The sequence below is a fragment of the Sesamum indicum genome, linkage group LG15 (assembly GCF_000512975.1).
Source record: "Sesamum indicum cultivar Zhongzhi No. 13 linkage group LG15, S_indicum_v1.0, whole genome shotgun sequence".
Taxonomy (NCBI): Eukaryota; Viridiplantae; Streptophyta; class Magnoliopsida; order Lamiales; family Pedaliaceae; genus Sesamum; species Sesamum indicum.
In genome coordinates this window covers 289,736-309,401 of record NC_026159.1, presented here as the reverse complement: position 1 = coordinate 309,401, position 19,666 = coordinate 289,736, and the positions used below count along the sequence as shown (strand labels likewise).

General features: G+C 37.0%; 4 protein-coding genes across 6 annotated transcripts; 2 read left to right on the top strand and 2 right to left on the bottom strand.

The window, feature by feature from the left end:
- LOC105177133 lies at positions 963-5,705 on the top strand. 2 transcript variants are annotated; one of them, XM_011100174.2, is made up of 14 exons: positions 963-1,201; positions 1,308-1,452; positions 1,779-1,846; positions 1,936-1,989; positions 2,075-2,158; positions 2,255-2,340; positions 2,420-2,500; positions 3,064-3,194; positions 3,871-3,912; positions 4,641-4,717; positions 4,837-4,927; positions 5,012-5,093; positions 5,234-5,306; positions 5,442-5,705. In XM_011100174.2, the coding sequence occupies exons 1-14, from the start codon at positions 1,107-1,109 to the stop codon at positions 5,608-5,610; spliced, it is 1,278 nt and encodes a 425-aa protein (XP_011098476.1). In that variant the 5' UTR covers positions 963-1,106; the 3' UTR covers positions 5,611-5,705. The 2 variants fall into 2 exon arrangements, with proteins under 2 accessions (XP_011098476.1, XP_020554743.1); XM_020699084.1 differs by having other exon boundaries at positions 1,085-1,221.
- On the top strand, positions 6,034-9,253 carry LOC105177132 (protease Do-like 1, chloroplastic). Its single transcript, XM_011100173.2, has 7 exons — positions 6,034-6,513; positions 6,637-6,759; positions 7,088-7,259; positions 7,450-7,487; positions 7,979-8,327; positions 8,485-8,619; positions 8,918-9,253. The coding sequence occupies exons 1-7, from the start codon at positions 6,104-6,106 to the stop codon at positions 8,993-8,995; spliced, it is 1,305 nt and encodes a 434-aa protein (XP_011098475.1). The 5' UTR covers positions 6,034-6,103; the 3' UTR covers positions 8,996-9,253.
- LOC105177130 (carbonic anhydrase, chloroplastic-like) lies at positions 9,456-12,243 on the bottom strand. Its single transcript, XM_011100171.2, has 10 exons — positions 12,011-12,243; positions 11,372-11,433; positions 11,128-11,277; positions 10,998-11,046; positions 10,782-10,898; positions 10,631-10,684; positions 10,444-10,529; positions 10,094-10,199; positions 9,853-10,011; positions 9,456-9,593 (listed from the first exon to the last, which is right to left on the bottom strand). Exons 1-10 carry the CDS (start codon positions 12,203-12,205, stop codon positions 9,552-9,554), a joined length of 1,020 nt encoding a protein of 339 aa, XP_011098473.1. The 5' UTR covers positions 12,206-12,243; the 3' UTR covers positions 9,456-9,551.
- On the bottom strand, positions 14,531-19,032 carry LOC105177129 (phosphoglucan phosphatase LSF1, chloroplastic). Of its 2 annotated transcripts, XM_011100170.2 has the most exons (10): positions 18,447-19,032; positions 18,039-18,145; positions 17,406-17,865; positions 17,178-17,249; positions 16,782-16,903; positions 16,338-16,553; positions 16,044-16,149; positions 15,777-15,889; positions 15,223-15,367; positions 14,531-14,979 (listed from the first exon to the last, which is right to left on the bottom strand). In XM_011100170.2, exons 1-10 carry the CDS (start codon positions 18,768-18,770, stop codon positions 14,860-14,862), a joined length of 1,785 nt encoding a protein of 594 aa, XP_011098472.1. In that variant the 5' UTR covers positions 18,771-19,032; the 3' UTR covers positions 14,531-14,859. The 2 variants fall into 2 exon arrangements, with proteins under 2 accessions (XP_011098472.1, XP_020554591.1); XM_020698932.1 differs by lacking the exon at positions 18,039-18,145 and having other exon boundaries at positions 18,447-18,572.

Below are 19,666 nucleotides of genomic sequence, written 5' to 3'. Positions count from 1 at the left end.
CAGATGGGGACCTCGTACTCGAGGAACTTGAAGGAATGTGAGGAATATCCTCTGAATAAATTTCGAAACAATAATTCATCATGATCTATGTAAGAAGGAGAAAAATCATAATAAAAGAGAAATACGAAGCTACAAAATAAAGTACTTATGGAATCTAGTGAAACGACCATTAGGGTCAATCAAAGCATGAATCACAGGATGTAAACCAGCTAAAGATAGAAGTTCTACATCCAAAAGATCTTTAGCCTTGAACCCATTTTCCAAAACTCTTGCTGCCTTATAACCCTCTCTTGTACAAGGTCCAGATTAACAGAAGGAAGATCACTCAAAGAAAGAAGCCCACGTCACACGTACCCCCCACCCTACTTTTAGTACAAAAACAAAACGAGATTTCCAAGCTCCATAGGACGAAGGTTTATCTTGAATGAAAGTCAATCCGTGGCAAGGAGAGAAATAGAAAAAGCAATCCCCCTAGGCTAGCTTTTGGAGTGAAAACACCTAGAAAATTTTCTATTGAAGCTTTAAAATGGTACAACTAATTATTTTTTTTAATTTTTTTAACATTCAGACACCCAACACATGCATCCACTCAAAGTTCGAATATAGACCTCCTATAAAAAAATTTTGTATCTGAATCATTGGATTGTTCTTTACGGGAATTTATATTAGATTTAATGGTTGAGATTAGAGAATTCCATATGATCTTGAGTTTCATCGAACCCATATTGAAAGTGGGTCAGTCCATAACTCAAAGCCAACTTCATATTTTCTTATGAATCGGCCCAATTCACAACCCACTATCTCAGCCCAAACATAGAGGAACTGGAGCGATTGCATTGAAGGAACAGGAGAGAATGCAGAAAGGGTCGGATTATTCGTGCCGGGTCCACACACGACACGTGATGCGGATCCGCTTTCTTCCGGCGCCACGTCATCTGGTCGTACCTTCGCTTCACTAGAAAGTAGAAACGGTCATTACGAGGGTTGAGGAATTTCCGCTCCGGGACTAACAAATCCCCGCCATTTCTCTCCACACTTGCCTTAGTCATCACTCATAGTTTTTTCTCTTGAGCTTAATTCTACAGAAAAATCGTAGTAAGCGTGAAATGGGGAACTGGTGGTCCTTCGGAGAGCCGCCGCCACCGCCCATGGTGCTGGTTCCGCCGCTCTTCGATTTCCCTCCTCTCGCCGCCCGTACTAGGTTCAAGCTATTTTTCGCATGTACCAGCATAACATTTCCCTTGTTTTTTTTTTTTTTTTTCATTGGACTGTTGGTTAAGACTTAACAGTTGTTGATGGCAATGTAGAATGCTGGAATCATCGTACGGATTGTTGTTTGGCAAGCTGGCTTTGAGGTGCCTCTTCGAGGACTACTTTGAAGAAGCAAAGCATTTCAGCACAAGAATTATGCTTAAGCCGATTGATGATCCACATGTTGATTTGATTGCCACTGTATCCCTTACATTGTTCTGTTTTTATTTGATTCTGTGATTTCCCTTGATATGCTCATAAATAATTATGACTTTGAAATGACTCCGTATGATATGTTTGAGTATGAAACACCAGGTGAAACCATAGCTGCAATCTAGATAAACAGTTGTTTTGAATCTCATTACCTACAACAGTCTATAACTAAAGCTTCAGAAATAGCTGCAGGTCTTATTTATTATAATCTGAAGTGAGCTATCTCATTTAGTTTTTGAAGTCCTCGGAAGGGTGGAAGACATAACTACCTGAAGTAAAGGTGACAAGATTTCAGTGTTCCTTAGCATGTCCAGGTTTCTGGTCCAATCAACCACAACCCAGAGGAGAAAATTGTAGGAAATGCACAGTTCCGCTGGCAAAGGTTTTTATCCGTTTAGATACATTGGATTTTGGTGCCATTTCAGTTCTTTCTTGATGGTATTCATATAAAAATCCATTGTTCTTTTGTAGTGACGTTGATGACCCTCACACATTTGTTGATCTATTTGTTTCAAACACTGAGCCGTAAGAGCCTATCTTTTATGAACCTTTGTTTATCTGCTCTTGTGGTAACAAACAACTAAATGTTTTCCGTGAGTGGCCTGTCTAGGATATTACTGATGAGATCCTGTGCGTACTACCCCAAGTTTGGGTTTGGAGCATTTGGCATATTCCCTGTGCTTTTGAAGCAAAGGTTACTTGCAATTTTTTAATACAGATAATGATGCACCCATTAGCAAGTTGGTATATGTCCACTTGTCCTATGTTTATGACATCTTTGAGCATTCAGAGTATCTTCTGAGGATTATGGCGTCATGGGTTTAAGATATGGTTCTTCAAATCTGTCGGTTGGAGCTACAGTTATTCCTTTCCCTGGTATCTCACTTAAGCTGATATCTCATTTTAACATGCAAACAGAGGTAGTTCTTGTCTTGACTTTATTCTTTCCTCACAGCTGGAGATGAATTCCCAAGAAATGCATGGTTAGTGAGCAAGATGGGAAGGTTAACTGCTGGAGTGCAATACGAACCAAAATGTAATTGTTTTTGGCTCCTACATTTGTTTGCTCTCTTTCACCAGAACTTTCTTCAAGCCATTTATTACAAATTACACCACCCTGCTATGCTCCATCTGTAACCTCAAAGGGCACATTTGATTTTGCTGACACTGTATTGCACTCGTGAATTACTTAAAAGGTTATTTAGTGTCCCTCAAATTATCCTGTTTGGCACCTATATTTTTTTTGTTTTAGTTTATCAAAATTTTCTTACAATAAGGTGTTAAACTACCCTGTTTGTGATGTCAGAAGAACTTCACGTAATTTGTTTAGAGAGAATGCTAAACTTTGTTTTCTTAGATACTGCTAGTTTCTAAAGTACTTTCGGTTTCATGACATTTGTGTGTGTCCTCCATTAGCATTCTGTTTGGACTGATGCAGTTTTGGTTGTAATACATATCTTCCAAGTTGAATTACTTGAAAACAAAGTAATGACAACTTATGGAAAATTATGAAAGTTAAACACAATTGTCTAAATTTTTTGGTTTTTTCTTTCAATTTATACATGATATCTTATCATGTTTATTCTTTGTGATGTTTAGTTGGAAGCAAAGACAGAGCAGGATACAAAAACTTAGCCAATTGGAGCTGTGCGATCGGTTATGGGTTAGGATCAGGCAGTCCATTGAGCCCATCATTCAATTTTGGACTTGAACTTGCTAAAAATTCACAGGTTTATATATTTTGAAGTTTCAGCGCATTAATCTAGCAATTTCCATTTTGCAGTCAAAGTTTTTCTCCTAACTCAATTTCTTAAGCAATCTTCAGGTAGAATTACTAAAAATCCGCTAACATAAATGTTCTTACAGAAAAGTTCATGTATTTTCAATCCAATAAACCTATTCCGCGAGACTTTACATTTGAATGTGCTCACTCTTTGTAAAACCTTAAAAGGAATAAAAACTAATGGTTCTCTATTTGAGGAAGTAAGGTTGTTTCCCCTTTTCTTTTCTGTCTCTCTTGCAACTTGTAAGTTACAGCGACATGGTACATCAAGATGAATTCTCAAGGCGAGGACTACAACAGAAATCTGAGCACAATAAATCTAAAGTGAAATCTTTATGTGGTAAATCTTGAATTAGTCAATTCTAACCAGGCCTTGTCCATCTGGCCGTATCATGCTTTTTATGGTTTTCAGTTTCACATCACATGTCGATTTATTTGATTTCTAGTTAGCTTTCCTTTTGTGATCTCCCCCCCCCCCCCCCCCCCGGAAGTCTGAAAGTATGGGGGGAATAGTGGGTAGTTGTGGCACTCTTGCTTAACATTGTAAAGGGCATACTGAATGCTTCTCTTGTTTATTTTGTATTATATGTACAACTTACAACTTTTTATTTGTGCATCTGCAGTTCATTGCTTCTTTCTATCAACATGTGGTGGTCCAAAGACGGGTCTCTCCCTCCTCTCTCTCTGCTATCTGTTTGTGTGTGCTTGTGCAGTCATATGCTTTTAAATGTGTTTGAATTCACATATTCACCTACTGTACAGGTATATAGGCATGCAACTAAAAAATAGTTAGATAAAATAAGTAGCTTGATTTAAATAACGCGCACCATTTAAACTGTGTTACAAGCGGTTCCTGAGTTGTTGAAGTATCACTGCCTTTATGAATATACTCTTCAAGTTGCCGCAAGCATTGCTGTTTATAGAACAGGTTCTGAATTGATTATCAATTCCAGATTTTGTAAAAATGCGTCTTTTCTTATAGAACAGGTTCTGAATTGATTATCAATTCCAGATTTTGTAAAAATGTGTCTTTTCTTAATCTCGTACTATAGAAGGCAAAAGATTGTATTTGGGCCATCAGTTCATAAACGGGTCTTCAATTCTAGATGAAGAATTCATATGCATTGCAATAAATGAACTTCATTGATTCTTCTAATGTTTTTATGTTTATCACACATACCATGGACATTTTAGACAAAAGTTTACTTCTCTGGCTTTAGAATTCTTTTTTTCAGAGGGTTACTGTGTGAAAAATGCTTAAACACTGTTGTAAAATTTCTGCAAAAAACTTATTTGTTTATCTATTTTACATTAGCCTATTTTCTTGCTGCAATCTTTTTGGGCCCCGTGTTGGGGATATGACTGACAAAAGCTAATTTCTGCCATGACATAGGTGAAAAATCCACTTGAGGAAGATGAAATAGTTGGAATCACTAATTACATTGACTTCGGTTTTGAGTTGCAGACGAGGTACTTCTACCATTAGCTACACAATTTAATAGGACCCATCTTGTCTTAAAGTTTGTTTTGAGTTCAAGTGAATATGTGGCACTGAAACAAATAATGAACGTTTTCAATTTTTTCTGAAGCGTTGATGATGACAAGTCGTCAAACAATATTCAGGATTCCACTTTTCAAATTGCTGCATCTTGGCAAGCGAATAAGAATTTCTTACTCAAGGTAATTCAAGCTAAACATTTGTGTCAATATGTGCTAATTTACTGACAAATTTGGTTCAAGACATATGTCTCTTCATTTCCTCAGGGAAAGGTGGGGCCTCTCAGCTCGTCAATAGCATTGGCTTTCAAATCATGGTGGAAACCTGCTTTCACATTAAGCATGTCAGGTATATTAGCGTAATTTCCTGAATGGGTATAAAGCTGTTCTTTTCTAGAGATGTATCCGTACAATTCAGTCCAGTTTAATTTGTACACATGTGTGGCTACGTATTACATGTTTGAGCATTAACAAATTGTTGGATTACAGCTACTAGAGATCGCACCATGGCAGAAACAGCCTTTGGATTTGGTATTCGTGTTGACAACATTCGGGAAGCAAGGTAAGATCCATTCGCTTGTCGTCATCGTTTGCATGCTTTAGAAAGTTCAATTAGAGCTTGATATTTGAATCACAAAAATGCTTCATCCATCTGCTTCATCTATCTGATATCCCAACATTGTTTTACTGTGAGCAGTTATCAAAGGGCAGATCCCAATTTTGTCATGCTGACGCCAAATAAAGAGCATCTAGCTGAGGGCATCCACTGGAAAAGTGGGAAAAGACCAGTGCTCCAATCAGATGTTAATTCTGGAAATTTTGATGGCGTGCCCAAGGAATTGAGACCCTTGAATAAAATTTTGTAGTCTGTAGTAACTTCTCTTTACACATGAATATTATACAATTTGAGGTTTATGTTTTTTTCACATAGCGTTTCAATATCGAGAACACGTTTTCACCACTTTCCATCTTTATTTCTTTTAACTTTTACGCTCAGCATAAGCAATCGGCAATCCTGGAAAAACATGCGTTACCAGAAGTCGATGGGCCAATGGCATAGTACTTGTAATAGGAAAGCGCTATATAATCATCTAAAATGGAGCCTTCTTCAGTAAGCGTGTTCGAGTCCACATATGGCGCTAATGGCCCAAAACTTTATAGGACTCTGCATGTGGGCCGTTTAAATGGGTTAGGCCCAATTAAATTAATTTACCTTCACGGAGAACTCATTCCCCTCATCTAAAACGTGCCACATATGAAAAAGAGAAATAATTCTGAATACTTTTTATTTTCGTATTAGAAAATTCCAGTGACCAATTAGAGAATTTTGGCTCTTTCTGCGTAGCTAACACTGTGAAAATGGCTGCTTTAGCTTCTACGTTCTTCTTTTCCCCTCCAAAACTCTCACTCTCTTCTTCGTCTTCAAATCCAGTCTCCAAATGTTGGCCCGCAAAATCTCTGTCGCCGGAACATCGCCGTAACTTAGTCTGTAAGATCGTCGCTTCCGCTCTTGGCAAGAGACTTACTGTCACTTCGGAGCTCTCGGATGAAGATTCTTCGCATAATAGCTTCAAACAGCTCGTGGATTCAGCGTTCGTGCTCTGCGCTTCGGTCGCGTTATCAGTTTCGTTGTTCGCTGGTGATGTTGATTCGGCGTCTGCTTTTGTAGTTGCGACGCCGAAGAAATTACAGCCAGATGAGCTGGCTACAGTTCGTCTTTTCCAAGAGAACACTCCTTCTGTTGTATACGTTACTAACATCGCGTCCAGGTAAGAATTTGTGACTTGAATTTTAGCATGCTGTTTATTATTCTTTTATTTTTAAACAAAAAATAATAGGAAATGTGTTGTGTAGTTTGAGTTTTGACTTTGGGGTTGATAATGTATGTTTAGGCAGGACGCGCTTACGTTGGATTTGCTGGAGGTGCCTCAGGGGTCAGGATCAGGATTTGTATGGGATACGCAGGGCCACATTGTCACGAATTATCATGTGATTCGGGGTGCATCTGATGTCAAGTACTGAATCTTGTTTTTTGTTGTTTTGATGCACTTGTTACTTACAGTTTGTCCTGCGAATAGTCCAAGAGTTTCGGGAAGGTTTTCTCCATCTACCAATTTAGGACAACTGAAATCCTGATTGGCCCTGTATATTATATCTTTTGCTGCACAAGTATTTATTAATAGACACAGATAGTAGAGTTTGTGCGCCCCTTGAACATGTTTGCCGCTGCTATCCATTCTATCGTATAAGCTGCTCTGATATTCATATGAGCAAAATAGTTATAATATAATTTGCTTATAGGATATTTGTTATTCATTGGTTGATCGTCTAATGTTTGTGTAGGGTTACTCTAGCAGACGAGAGCACATATGATGCAAAAGTTGTTGGTTTTGATGCGGATAAAGATGTTGCCGTTCTCAAAATTGACGCGCCAAAAGACAAGTTGAGACCAATACCAATTGGTGTATCGGCGGACTTGCTTGTTGGTCAGAAAGTATATGCAATAGGAAACCCTGTAAGCGCAGGGAAACTTTCCATCCATTTTCAAGCTTTTTATGCATGTGTTTTACATTTAGTCAACATACCCCAGGAATGGGATCTGAACATAGTTATACTGTGATCAAAGGCACAAGTTTTATATGTACTGTGGATAGCATCATCAGCATTTGATTAACATTGTCTTTGATTCAATTTTTTTCTCACAGTTTGGGCTTGACCACACACTTACAACCGGTGTCATCAGGTATTGTATTTATGAATTATACTTAAATCTTTCAGAAACTAATATTATTTATACTATTTCTTGGTTTTAATTCGCGAGATGTATAATTGGTATATTCTGCTGGACGATTTTCTTGGTTTGGAAAGTAAAAATTTGTGGAAAGTAACCTAATTGTTCAAGCTGTATTCGCTCCTTTGACATTGATATTACATGCTCTTTTGGCATTATAATACCACAAAAGAGTTGATCCATACATTTTGCAGAGAAGGCCCTCGATCACCTCCCTTTTCTTTTCTCATTTATAATGTTTATAAATTGTAGGGGCACATGATTGAGTTGCTTAATCACATGAATCAGTGGTTTTCCAACTGTAGAACAGAAACTTTCTTTCTACATGCCCCCTATTATTGGTTCATCAAGCATAAAGAACACTGAATTAGTACACCAAACAAGTATTGCATATGAATTCATGTGCCGTGATGTTATACTTCATAGATTCAAGTTTGCTGCAGTGGACTTCGTAGAGAGATCTCAGGGACAACTGGTCGTCCAATCCAGGATGTCATCCAGACTGATGCTGCAATTAATCCTGGCAATAGTGGAGGGCCTCTTCTTGATAGTTCAGGGAACCTTATTGGCATAAATACAGCCATATATTCTCCGTCCGGTGCATCATCTGGTGTTGGATTCTCAATTCCAGTTGACACTGTGAGTGGCATTGTTGATCAATTGGTCAAGTTTGGCAAAGTAACTAGACCGATTTTGGGAATTAAGTTTGCGCCTGATCAAATGGTGGAGAAACTTGGAGTTAGTGGGGTTCTTGTCTTGGATGCTCCTCCAAATGGGCCAGCAGGCAAAGCAGTATGTTTGTTGTGAACTCGTTCACCTTCAAATGGTTCAATGGGCGTTTGCTTCAAATCAAATGAAATTTCATTTTGCTTCAAGCATTAGAGGTTGAATGTCCATGTTCATATGACCGTGTTCTGCTGATAGTAACTCATTAATCTTGTTCCTTCAGGGTCTTCAACCTTCCAAGCGTGATACCTTTGGCAGACTTATTTTGGGTGACATAATTACATCTATTAATGGAAAGAAGGTCTCCAACGGCAGTGATTTGTACAGAATCCTCGACCAATGCAAAGTAGGTGACAAGGTAAGTACCAACTTCAAATGCTACTTAACTTTCCTAAATATTTCTCTCTCCCCAGAGAGGACAGATATGATCCTTGCTGCCTGTTATTGTTTGCCACTGCTTGTAGATAAATGATTAGACTTCATATTGTTGAACAAAAATCTTATTAAAGAGAAGCTGAGGAAATCACCGCAAGATTGCCTTTTTATGCTAAAAGATCTGGTTTAACCAACGTTTTTGGCATGTGAACTAGTTAAGAACAGTTGAATTATGGTGGAAAAAGATAAAAAATTGAGTATATAATTGTTTTGCTGCATAGGTAATTATCGAGGTGCTTCGTGGTGATCACCTGGAAAAAATACCAGTAACCCTCGAACCAAAGCCTGATGAGACCTGATGTACCAACTCTTGATTGCTGTAAGTCTTATATTACATCAAGTAAATTACTATTTTTCTGTGTTATCCACTGAGCATTTAACATTATAAATAGTCCACGAATGGAAATGCTGTATGACAAACACTTGCTGAGCCTCAATATAAAATGTAGCAGGAAATGCAAGTAAAGCATTTTTCATGTCACTTCTCTTCATGTTAATGAGACAAAAGATGGAGATCAGATGATCATTTATTTAATTATTTAATATGTTTGATACAATCTAGTTGGAAGCCAAATCATTTTAAGCCATTACTTTTTCTGAGCAATAGTAGAAAACCATAATTGTTTATCAGTGTGTCAGTGGTTGAAATTCACTGTCTGTATCCAGTGGTATGTATTCACATTCATAGTGAAAGAGAAACGAGAGATGAGTAGTCGATTGTCAAAGACTTAAAATCTAGTTCTTGCAGTTGGTGGAAGCTTTTCTACAGAAAACAAGTAGGTTTTATTGTTTGTGAGATAATTATGAATACAGAGAATCCCATATCTCTGCGGAAATGTCCTCTTAACCATGTCCCTACATGAGCTTCCAGTGCAGTATTGTGGCCACATCTTTTACCTATCAGCCAACCAAAATACACAAAAAATGCCCACAATGAATAATTAACTCGAAATCTGAAACTCTTTTTTGATAAACAAAAAGGTTTCTTGTTATTGTACAACAAAAGGAGTCCTCGTCCTCACATTTATTAATAATAATAATATAATCATTTTTCTCATATAAGGGAAAAATACATCACAGTTTCTCGGATCAGAAAGGGTTAAAATAAGGGAACAGAGAAAGGGTCATCACTGTAATACAAGTTTCAGGTTCATACAGAGAGTGATGGCGAAAGCCCGAATTCGAGCCCCCACAGCTCGAAACTTCCCTTCACAAAATCATAGTAACCTCCCTTCAATGCAAGGGTCTTGTTCACCAGCCCTTCTCTCACAAACGGATACGACAGCAGGTTTCCAAGTGAAACGTTCACTGCCTCCTGTTGCAGATTTCAAACAGTAATTATTATTATAGTAAGAATCACGACAGTTATGATAAAACTTGATATCAAGATTCTTAACCTTTTCACATTGTGCGCATTGGTCGCCAAAAGGTTTGTCTGCATGATCAGCCAACACTTTGGCCTTGGCAGGTAAACAGATTTTCACCCAGTCCTCAATAAAGTCACTGAAGCCCATGCATACACAACATGCCATAATTACTAACTCAAAATCTCAGGATTCCAAGTATTATTGTGGTAAAAGGTTTAAGTTATTCAGAAAATTAACCAATTATATGGTAAGTGTACTTACCATATAATTTATGTATAATTTAAGAAAAGTACCAATCACATTTCAAATATATCACACTTGTTTCGTAAATGATTTTGGTAAAATTTTTTTGAGTTATTTCTGCATAGCAGAATGCTTACGTAGAGGAGGGTCCCTCAAATGGGAAGGACATGAGCCCCTTGATTCCTCCACAGGCACTGTGCCCAATCACCACAATTTCCTTCACCTGTAAAAATATATTCACTCAATTACCCTTTCCCATTTTCAAGATTTACAAACCTCAGAATTTCACCAAGCACCAAAACAAGAAATCTTGTCTAAATTCACCTTGAGGTGCAGAACAGCATACTCAATGGCAGCTCCAACTCCAGAGTACTTGGTCTGTTGCAGCAAAAGTAATATGTATTTGGCATTACACTTTATCACAAAGCTGAAGACTAGAAATGATTGACCTTGAAAGGATTAACAGTTAATTGACCTTGTCGTATGCAGGAACCATGTTAGCAATGTTTCGGACCATGAATGCCTCCCCTGGGTGTAAATTAAGCACATGTGACGGGCACACACGCGAGTCAGAGCAAGCAAACACCATATACTGTGCACATACAATCGCTCGTATCAATGTCAAGTAACGTAAACAAGCCAAATACAAACGTAACAAACTAATCAATAATTAGGAACCAAAATTATGTACCGTGGGGCTCTGGCCTCTTGCAAGCTCAGTGTACAAACCTGGCTGTTTCCTGAATTGTGCAGACAATTAATTATATATGTTAGAACTTCAATATGTTTATTCTTGTTCTTCTTTTCTTATGTAGACTTACTCATATTTCTCTCTTTTGAAGTGGATGAATCCGTTCTTCAACTTCTCAACAGACTCTGAATTGAGTGTGGCGCTGCCATCAGCTGTTTGCAACTCAGCTGTGATTTCACCAATTTTTGCTGCAGCCACAGGCCCCAGTTCTCCTTTCTCACTGCATGCACACCGTCAATTTATGTGTATAAGTCATTCAAACTGCAATAGAGATATATAAATATTTTAGACACCCACGTGTATTTTCAACAAACCTCAGAAGCTTCTGGAGGGCAGCAATGGCTTCCTCGTACGAGTCCTTTCCCATGTCCTCTCTCTGCAATTTTTCAATGCATGAGAGCGTTATGAATACTAATCAAGAAAAATAAATTTATGGTAGAAATAAAAAGAATAACCTACTCAAAAGCTTATAAGTAACAATTTGCTAATAATATTTGTTAGTATACAAAATATGCATGAGAACATATAATATATATATATATATATATATTTATATTTGTGTGTAACTTCAAATTAAGGTTGTTATATACCACATAAGGTGATTCAAACAAACGCCACGTATACATTTATCATTGTGCATGTCATAAAAGTCTTGTAATTGAGCAATTTATCATGTGAAAATGTCACCTAACAAAGGTGCAAGTGGCATAACCCTGTGCATTAACTTAGAAAGAGCCCCAACTTGCAAGAAACATGTGCAACAACATTTTATTACAATATGTTGCCACATGTAAAGCCAATAAAATATGTATGAAAAATTCTTATTCAAATCAAATTGCAGACACTCGACTAATTGTCCTACATGTAATGTAGCATGTGTTACGCCCAATACAAAGACACAAAGAGGAAGTGTTATAAGGTGAATGTGCTATTGATTAAGTGAGAGAGAATACCAAAAGGGGGTGGATGATGGGGGCAGGAGCAGCGAACACGGGCTCGTTGCGGATGAGAGAGGGCGGAGTCGGGGTGGAGTTGTTGAGCCTGGCGGAGGCGACGGGGCGGAGTGCAACTCTAGAGTGGGCGGAGGTGGGGGTGATGAGTTGAGAGACGAGGCAGCTGTTAATGGTCGACATTGCGCAATGAGACATACATTTCACTCACTTTATATCGAGAAATTTAAAGTGTTATTCTGGGCACTACATCTGAACATGCATATGCATGCATGTAAATGTATTGGATAATGAAAGCGAGAGGTGAGTGAAGCACAGCTCTACACTTGGAGATCAGGTTTCGATGTTGCTAATTCAATCTTCGGCCTCTCATCTTTCCCTGCAAAAATATCACCCTAATCCAGAATTTTTTAATTATTAATTAATTTCAGTGTCCTCATAATATATATGTTCATACATAACATGTACACCTCCACCTTCATTTTGCATAATTCCAATCATCTATTTTTAAATTGATATTTTATTTATATATAAATGATTAACGTGAATTTTGCAACTATTCCATTCTAAAAGTTTTTGAAAAAAACTTGTATATATATGGGAGTGATGGTCATGCAGGGCTAATTATTTTGCAGTATCACTCGTAATGTTATTTCCTTTTAGTTTTCTGTTCTTTGGGATTTAAAGACGTTCTGATGGGTGAAAGATCAATCAGATGATAATTATTTTAGCTATAATTATAAAGCCCAGAGTTTAGTGTTCTCTTTCCTCTCAATAGAATTTAATTCCCGAATGTTAAATATTTCTAAATGTTTTTACTTTACTTCAAAGAATATATGATTTTATTGATATAAATTAACAAATAAATATAATTTGAAAAGAGAAATGGAGGGAAAAAATATATATTTCCGGCCAAAAATGCATATATATATATATATATATTCTCTGAATTAGAATGGAAAGCCAACGCGGGAGCGACACGTATCAAGAGATATATGTGACTTTGATGGCATGCAGAAGAAAAATAATTCATTTTACAGTAGGATGAGGTGTAGAAAATTATAAATATTAATTGATAATAAGAAGAAGAAATATATATATACATATATATATATATATGCGGTGAGAGAGAGGATGAAGGATAAAAAGATAAGGCCCTATCTCTAGAACTTGGCTCCAATGCTCTACTTTATCTTGTTACAATCTCAATTGCTTTTTCCCCATCTCTCAACTCTTTTTTCTTCTACTCTGCATTTTTCAATTTCCCCTCTAAAAACTTTTAAGCCAAAGAAAAATATTATTCAACTTTCTTGATGGATGATGCATGCATGCATCTGTGTACCAAACTGCATGCATCACTATGCGCTACCACTACCAGCAATGCATCACTCATGTTTACAAACTCGCACTATGATTGAATTATTACTCCACATAAATAATTAGCATAGGATATAATTTTTTCTCGAGCATTGATACAAGGATAAGAATTATAAATAAATCAAGTCGCCTATAAGGAAAAGTATTTAAAGAAAAACAATGAAAATAATGGACTAATTTATACTAACCTCTGATTCCTTTTCCATTGGTGAAGATTGGTTGGTCCATGGTAGAAATTAGATGGATCAATGCATTAACGAGATATTGTCTGCTTTAATTTAAGAGCTTGTTTTGAGAAAGTGTCTTACTAGGGAGAGAAGATTAAGACTTATAAGCCACTCAAACTTCTCATTTGCAACCAATGTGGGGTGTTTGCCTACATCAACATACTTCTTCAACACAATTAGGGTGGGATTTGAAACTAATAGTAGGCTAATAATGTGGGCGATGATGATATATTGTTTCATATTATAGAGTTATGAGAGGAATTGAACAGTGGGAGTTAGAGAGAATTAAAAGAGGGTGCAGTGGTGAAGCTGGAATTTAATTGTGGCCTTGCAATATTTCAAGAGCTCAAGCAGTTGAAGTTATGTGAACACTGTTGTGACATCCTTTCGACATTCTTGTGCATGATACAAGTTGATGACAACCCAAAGTTACCAAACTGTCCCCAGTCCCAGGACTAAGTGACCCAAGTTTAGGAAATGCACAGACTCTTTTATATTTTTATGGCGCCATCCGATGGCTTTTATTGTTAGTTTGCATACGACAGTAGCTACACTACTAGTTGCGTACGCTAAGAGACAAGTCGACTACATTAAGACGAATGTTGGAGAAGTATAGTTTATAGACTAACCATTGGAAACCACACATTAAACAAATTTGCTTGAGTCGAAATCTGCACCGTACAATATGGAAAGTAGGTGCAACAGAATTAATCCACATTTAAGAGCTTCATATTGTTTGATAAGTTTTCTCCCTTTTCGTTTTCATATTAACTGAAATCTGAGGTCCAAACATAGAGTACAAGTCTCACAGCATTTGGTGTATCACAATTTGCTGTATCAACCAACCTATGTCAACCGGAAGGAACTTGAAAAAAGAAAAAGATATATTGCATTTTTGTTATGGCAATAATCTCAGCAGTAGTGATTTGCAAGTGTTATTTATATATAGAACATAAATTCTCTTGGTCTGATACTTCAAATAGAAGTAGTTTTTTGCTATTGAAGTGGATGAATTTCGTGGAACTATAAGAATACATGGACTAGAGAAAATTCTGCAGCAAAGCTGTTTTTTTCAGTTGCATCAAACAGGTCAGCTCATTCTTTCTCTTCAAAAGCTAACCTAGAGCCACTGTGCTATATATGTGGATCCTTGTAATAGAAGGATGTCTGAAAGGTAGACCTGGAAAATAATGAAGTCGGTTGATGATAAACTACCCTTGAACCATTCCCAGATGTTGCAAAGGACTATCACTTGGGAGCCAGCCTTATTGGACAGACAGAGAAAGCAACACATCGAGCTGCTTTTGCCAACATAAAGCGCTCATTTTCAGTCAATGGCCTCTCGATGACCTTCACAATGTTTGCATCCTAATACATAGCAGAGTTCAAGTACCATCAGCATTCATGACAGAATAATACAAAACCAATTAAATTTGTTATTTCCGAATCACTATCAATTTGGATACCAATAAACCATTAGCATATCCAAGAAGAGTTCCGAAGTGGGATAACTTTTATTTCCGTCAGATAATAATTATGAATTATCAGTCATGGTCTAGATTTATGGTTTATCTTTACACTTTTTCACAGCATCCTTTATGCGTATCATACCTTCTTTTGTTGTTGAACAGAAGGTTTCACGCTGGCCGTGTCGCCAATGACAATCACATTGTTTATATTCCCTCTGTCATCCCTTTCAATCGGTGAAGCTGTTGAATGCCTCCAATCCCCATTGGTTATGTATTTGTAGTAGTACCTGCCACGAACAAATACTCTTCCAGATTACAAAACTCTACTCAAATATATAAGTAATATAACTTTAACAGAGGTTCACAAGTAAAGATTACAATAATAAAACAATGGATCCAGAGTTAAGAATGGTCCCCAAAAAGAAGTTACAGTTTTGTTTTGAAAGAATCATTAATATATTTGCCACTTTAAAAGCTTTTGGGCTACAAATGACAACTCAAATCTTCTCATGACAAGAATAAAAGATATTCATTGATGCTCTGGGAATAAACATATTTGGTCCTCTTTTAGAGTTCAAGAAAGTGGATATGTAAGGCTTAACCAAATATTTGCAAGCAAACAACAATCTCCAACGTCTACCAACAAGTTCAGACCCTCAGATAAGGATTCTGAATAACAGAATTAGGTATACTTACTTCCCCTGGGGAAGTCTAACTTCAACTTCATATCTTGGGCCACCCTTATGGACTGCCTTGATTGGTTCTTTCCAGTTTCCAGTAAAATCTCCTACCAGACATACATCTTCTCCCTGAAACCCGTAGACATTTCAAAAATAAGAAGAGTAGGACTGATGACCTATACTTCATGGATAAGATGATATATTGGCGTATGAGTGCATTGCCAGTTCATAAATTCCAAATAAAACAGCTCTGTTCTTAGAGTGTTAGCAAAAATCTTCTCACCTCATGTCCATTCCAGACAAAGGTCACTGCATGGGTTGAAGGTCCATCATGTCTGCCACTTTCAACCATGGCTATGAGATCCCATGTTGCCCACGCAATTGCTGGTCTGCATTTAAAGTCTTTATTTAATGCATGCTACAAAGTTAGGTACCAAGTATAGGCTGCATGGAGATTCTCCATTTTTTTTGTTTAACATCCTTACTAGTAGAGCACCCATCCACAAATTGTGCTTTGATGGTTTGACCTGTTAGGAGAAAGGTGTATATAACAGTTTGACCATATGAGGTAGAATACCTATCAGGTCTGCATGAATGCAACCCAGTAACGAAATTGTAAGCTGCATGAAGGGAAGTATCTGTCATCCAGTGGAGGTATGCAATTACACAAGCAGGTGACCGATCAAACCCATTTGTGCAAGTAACATAAACACGATAATTCTTCTTAAGCAAACGTAGCAAAAGACCCACACAGAATGGCAGTTTCTTTCTCATGTCAAAAGAATCTGCATCCCTGAAATGAAAAAGATAAATAAAACATTCTAGAAAATCACAGCCAGCATTGGGGAAATTATTTCAGTATCTAGTAAACATAAAGAAAATGAATATCCTCTAACCAATAGTTATTGATTGAGTTACTTGCTTACTGACACAACTCAATGAGTTGTAGGAAGAAATATTTAAACAGCAAGTGGAGAAAGGCAACACTATTTTGTACTGATTAAAGCAAAACTGCAATTACCTTATTGGATAATTAATCATAAGGATGTTAAACTTTTGGCATGACTCATTGATTAAATTTGAATCAATTCCCCAATTCGCAGCTTCAACGGTACTCTGAAAATTCAGCACAGCTGTGACTCCCTGATACAGGTATGGTAGGTAAGCATGTAAACAAGGACGAATCACATATAAAAGAATCTCTGAAGGACGATGCCACAGAAATAAAAGAAAAACTCAGTAGTACTTTTCCCATTGCTTGATACGTGGAGATAATATTTGTTGAAAGAAAATTAGCCAAAACATTCTGATGATGGTGGTGGGGAACATGTCAGAAGTCTGAAGGAACTTTGTTGATAGGACTAAAAGTTTCAAAACCAAGCCGCAGGAAATAAGATAAAGACATGATAGCACCTACCGCAGTGGTAGATAAGGTCTCCACATCTTCTTCTGTTTGAATACATGACCCAACATAAATTTGCTCCGTGATCTATCAGAAGTAAGTAGACACATCAGTAGGAAGAAGTTGCACATTTCTCCAGAATCCATGAAAAAAACACCGATTAGGAAATGAATTATCATAGAACTCTTAAAGACGGATAGATTGGAAACACAAACAGATGTTTGAATTAGCCCAAAAGCACACCTTACTATAGCGCATACCAAGAGAATGATTATAATAGAGCTCCCCCTTTGAACGCTCCAATGCCTTCACATACTCTTCCAGTGGGAAGCTCCCATGTGCCCATTCAGCATCTTCAGACACTTCCTCTGTGAAAATGGCTACGAGAGGACTAAATGGTAGAGCAGGGGTGTTCTTAACTGTTTGTGGTTGGTTGTTCATGTTCTGATCATTCAAATACTTCCACCCTTGGGAAGTTAAAAACTTTGGGGAAAATACAGCAAACCCAGAGTTTCCACTGCTCTCACTGGATGCCCGCAAATTTGATGCACAAATATTTTTGTTCCAAGTGGTAATAGGAACACGACCTCGATTAAATAAAATATCAAGATCATTCATAAGATAGAGTTGATGGATGGGAAAAGGGGAGAAGGGTCTCTCAAGTACAAGGCTGCAAGAACCCGATTTCTCTTTTGTAAGACTCCTGCATATAATTGTAACAAATAAAGTAAATAGATATGTAGGATGAATTATTCTTGGAACACAAAAATCTTTCCACGGCAGCAGAATTTCTGCATATAAGAAGAGTATTATTCACATGTCTAGTATCCTTTCTAATTTTTTTATGTCCAGCCAAACAAAAATATGTGTTCATACTCTGTATCACCGAAGTCCTTAATCTCAATAAGCCTCGCACCAGATGATTCACTCGCCTTCTTCAAAGTATCACCCACCATAATTATTCTGGATTTCTCAGCATTACCCTACATTGTCACTTTTTCACATTAATTGGATGATAATTACCACCAACTTAACAATATCAGAATCCTTTAAACAACAAAAAGAATACTCCATTCGACCACCAATAAAGCACAAAATAATCGAACAGTTTTTACTACCTCAGTACAGTCATTGTTTCTTTATAAATTAACAGTTTAACTAATACACTTAGAAAATTAGTCAAGTTTCACACAGCATCAAAAGGTATTACGTATTATTAATTTATAAGAAATATATTAAAAGTATTTCAAAGCGAGAATTAAATAGAAAATTCGGACAAAATACCCCTTTCTGAAGCGCATGCACGAAAACTTTTCCATCAAGCGAGAGAGCGAAACGGATGCCGAGTGGTTTATCCAGCGTCACCATATACTCATTCAAATTCATCTTGAATTCGGTGGAGGACATGGCATAAACCCTAGAATTCCCTCCACTTGACCGCTGCTTCATCTCTTTCGCGTTCCCATCGTTTAAATCCAAGCATCCGCCCCAAAAGGAGGAATGAATCACAACTCTGCTCTTCCGCAGCTTCTTCTCGATCGAAGAGAAGCTGGAAGGGAATGCTGACTGGTTAAAGCCTCTGCAATTCGAGAACTGCAGAGAGCACATTTTGAGAACAGTGAGCTCTGATCCAGAAATCTCTCTCAAATCAAAGAATCAACAAGTTTTATCAACAAGCAAACACACACGCAGCTGAAAAGATACGTATTAGAAGCGTTGGTATAGGTATTTGTATAATTGTAGGGAGTGGGATCCGAGCGTAGATGGGGAAAGGGAAGATTGTGAGGAAAGAAATGAAGAAGGATGGCGAAGGTGAGTGGTGAGTGATGGGATAAATGAGGAAGAGGCGCCACAGAGCGGGGGAAAGTCCACGTGACAACCCAACAGATATTTCTTTTCTTCCCACATGGATTTTGTTTACTTTATTTGGATTTATTGCCACATCACTACCCAAAAAATCTTTCTGCCTCTCTTAAATAAAAATAAATAAATCCTCACACTCAGATTGATTAGAGTTCCAATTTACAACGTAATGTAATTGTATTGGGCTACAGCCATACGAGTGGTAATGAATTTTTCTTTTTTTTTATAAATAAAAATAATAAACTACTATTAATTGAAATAACTCAATTGCAATAATTCTTATCAAATATCAATATCTAACAAAAATAATCATAACAGTCATACTATGATCAATAATATCAAATAAGTCTATTCTAAATACCACCACTATTACAGTAAACGACATCTACTATACAGTATAATATCTCACGCATATAGTGGGTGTTCGAACTCCTGACCTTAGAGGTTTTGGGACCTCAACTTCACCAGATAATTATATTAAGTACCCTTAATATTTGTTTTTGTTTTATCGAACAAATAGATCAACTTGTTAATTAAAATTTATCAAATTTGTTGATATATTAACAAAAAAAATTTAAATAAAAATTTATATGTACTTTCAATTTATTTATTATGAGTCAAACAAATTATTTATGAATAAC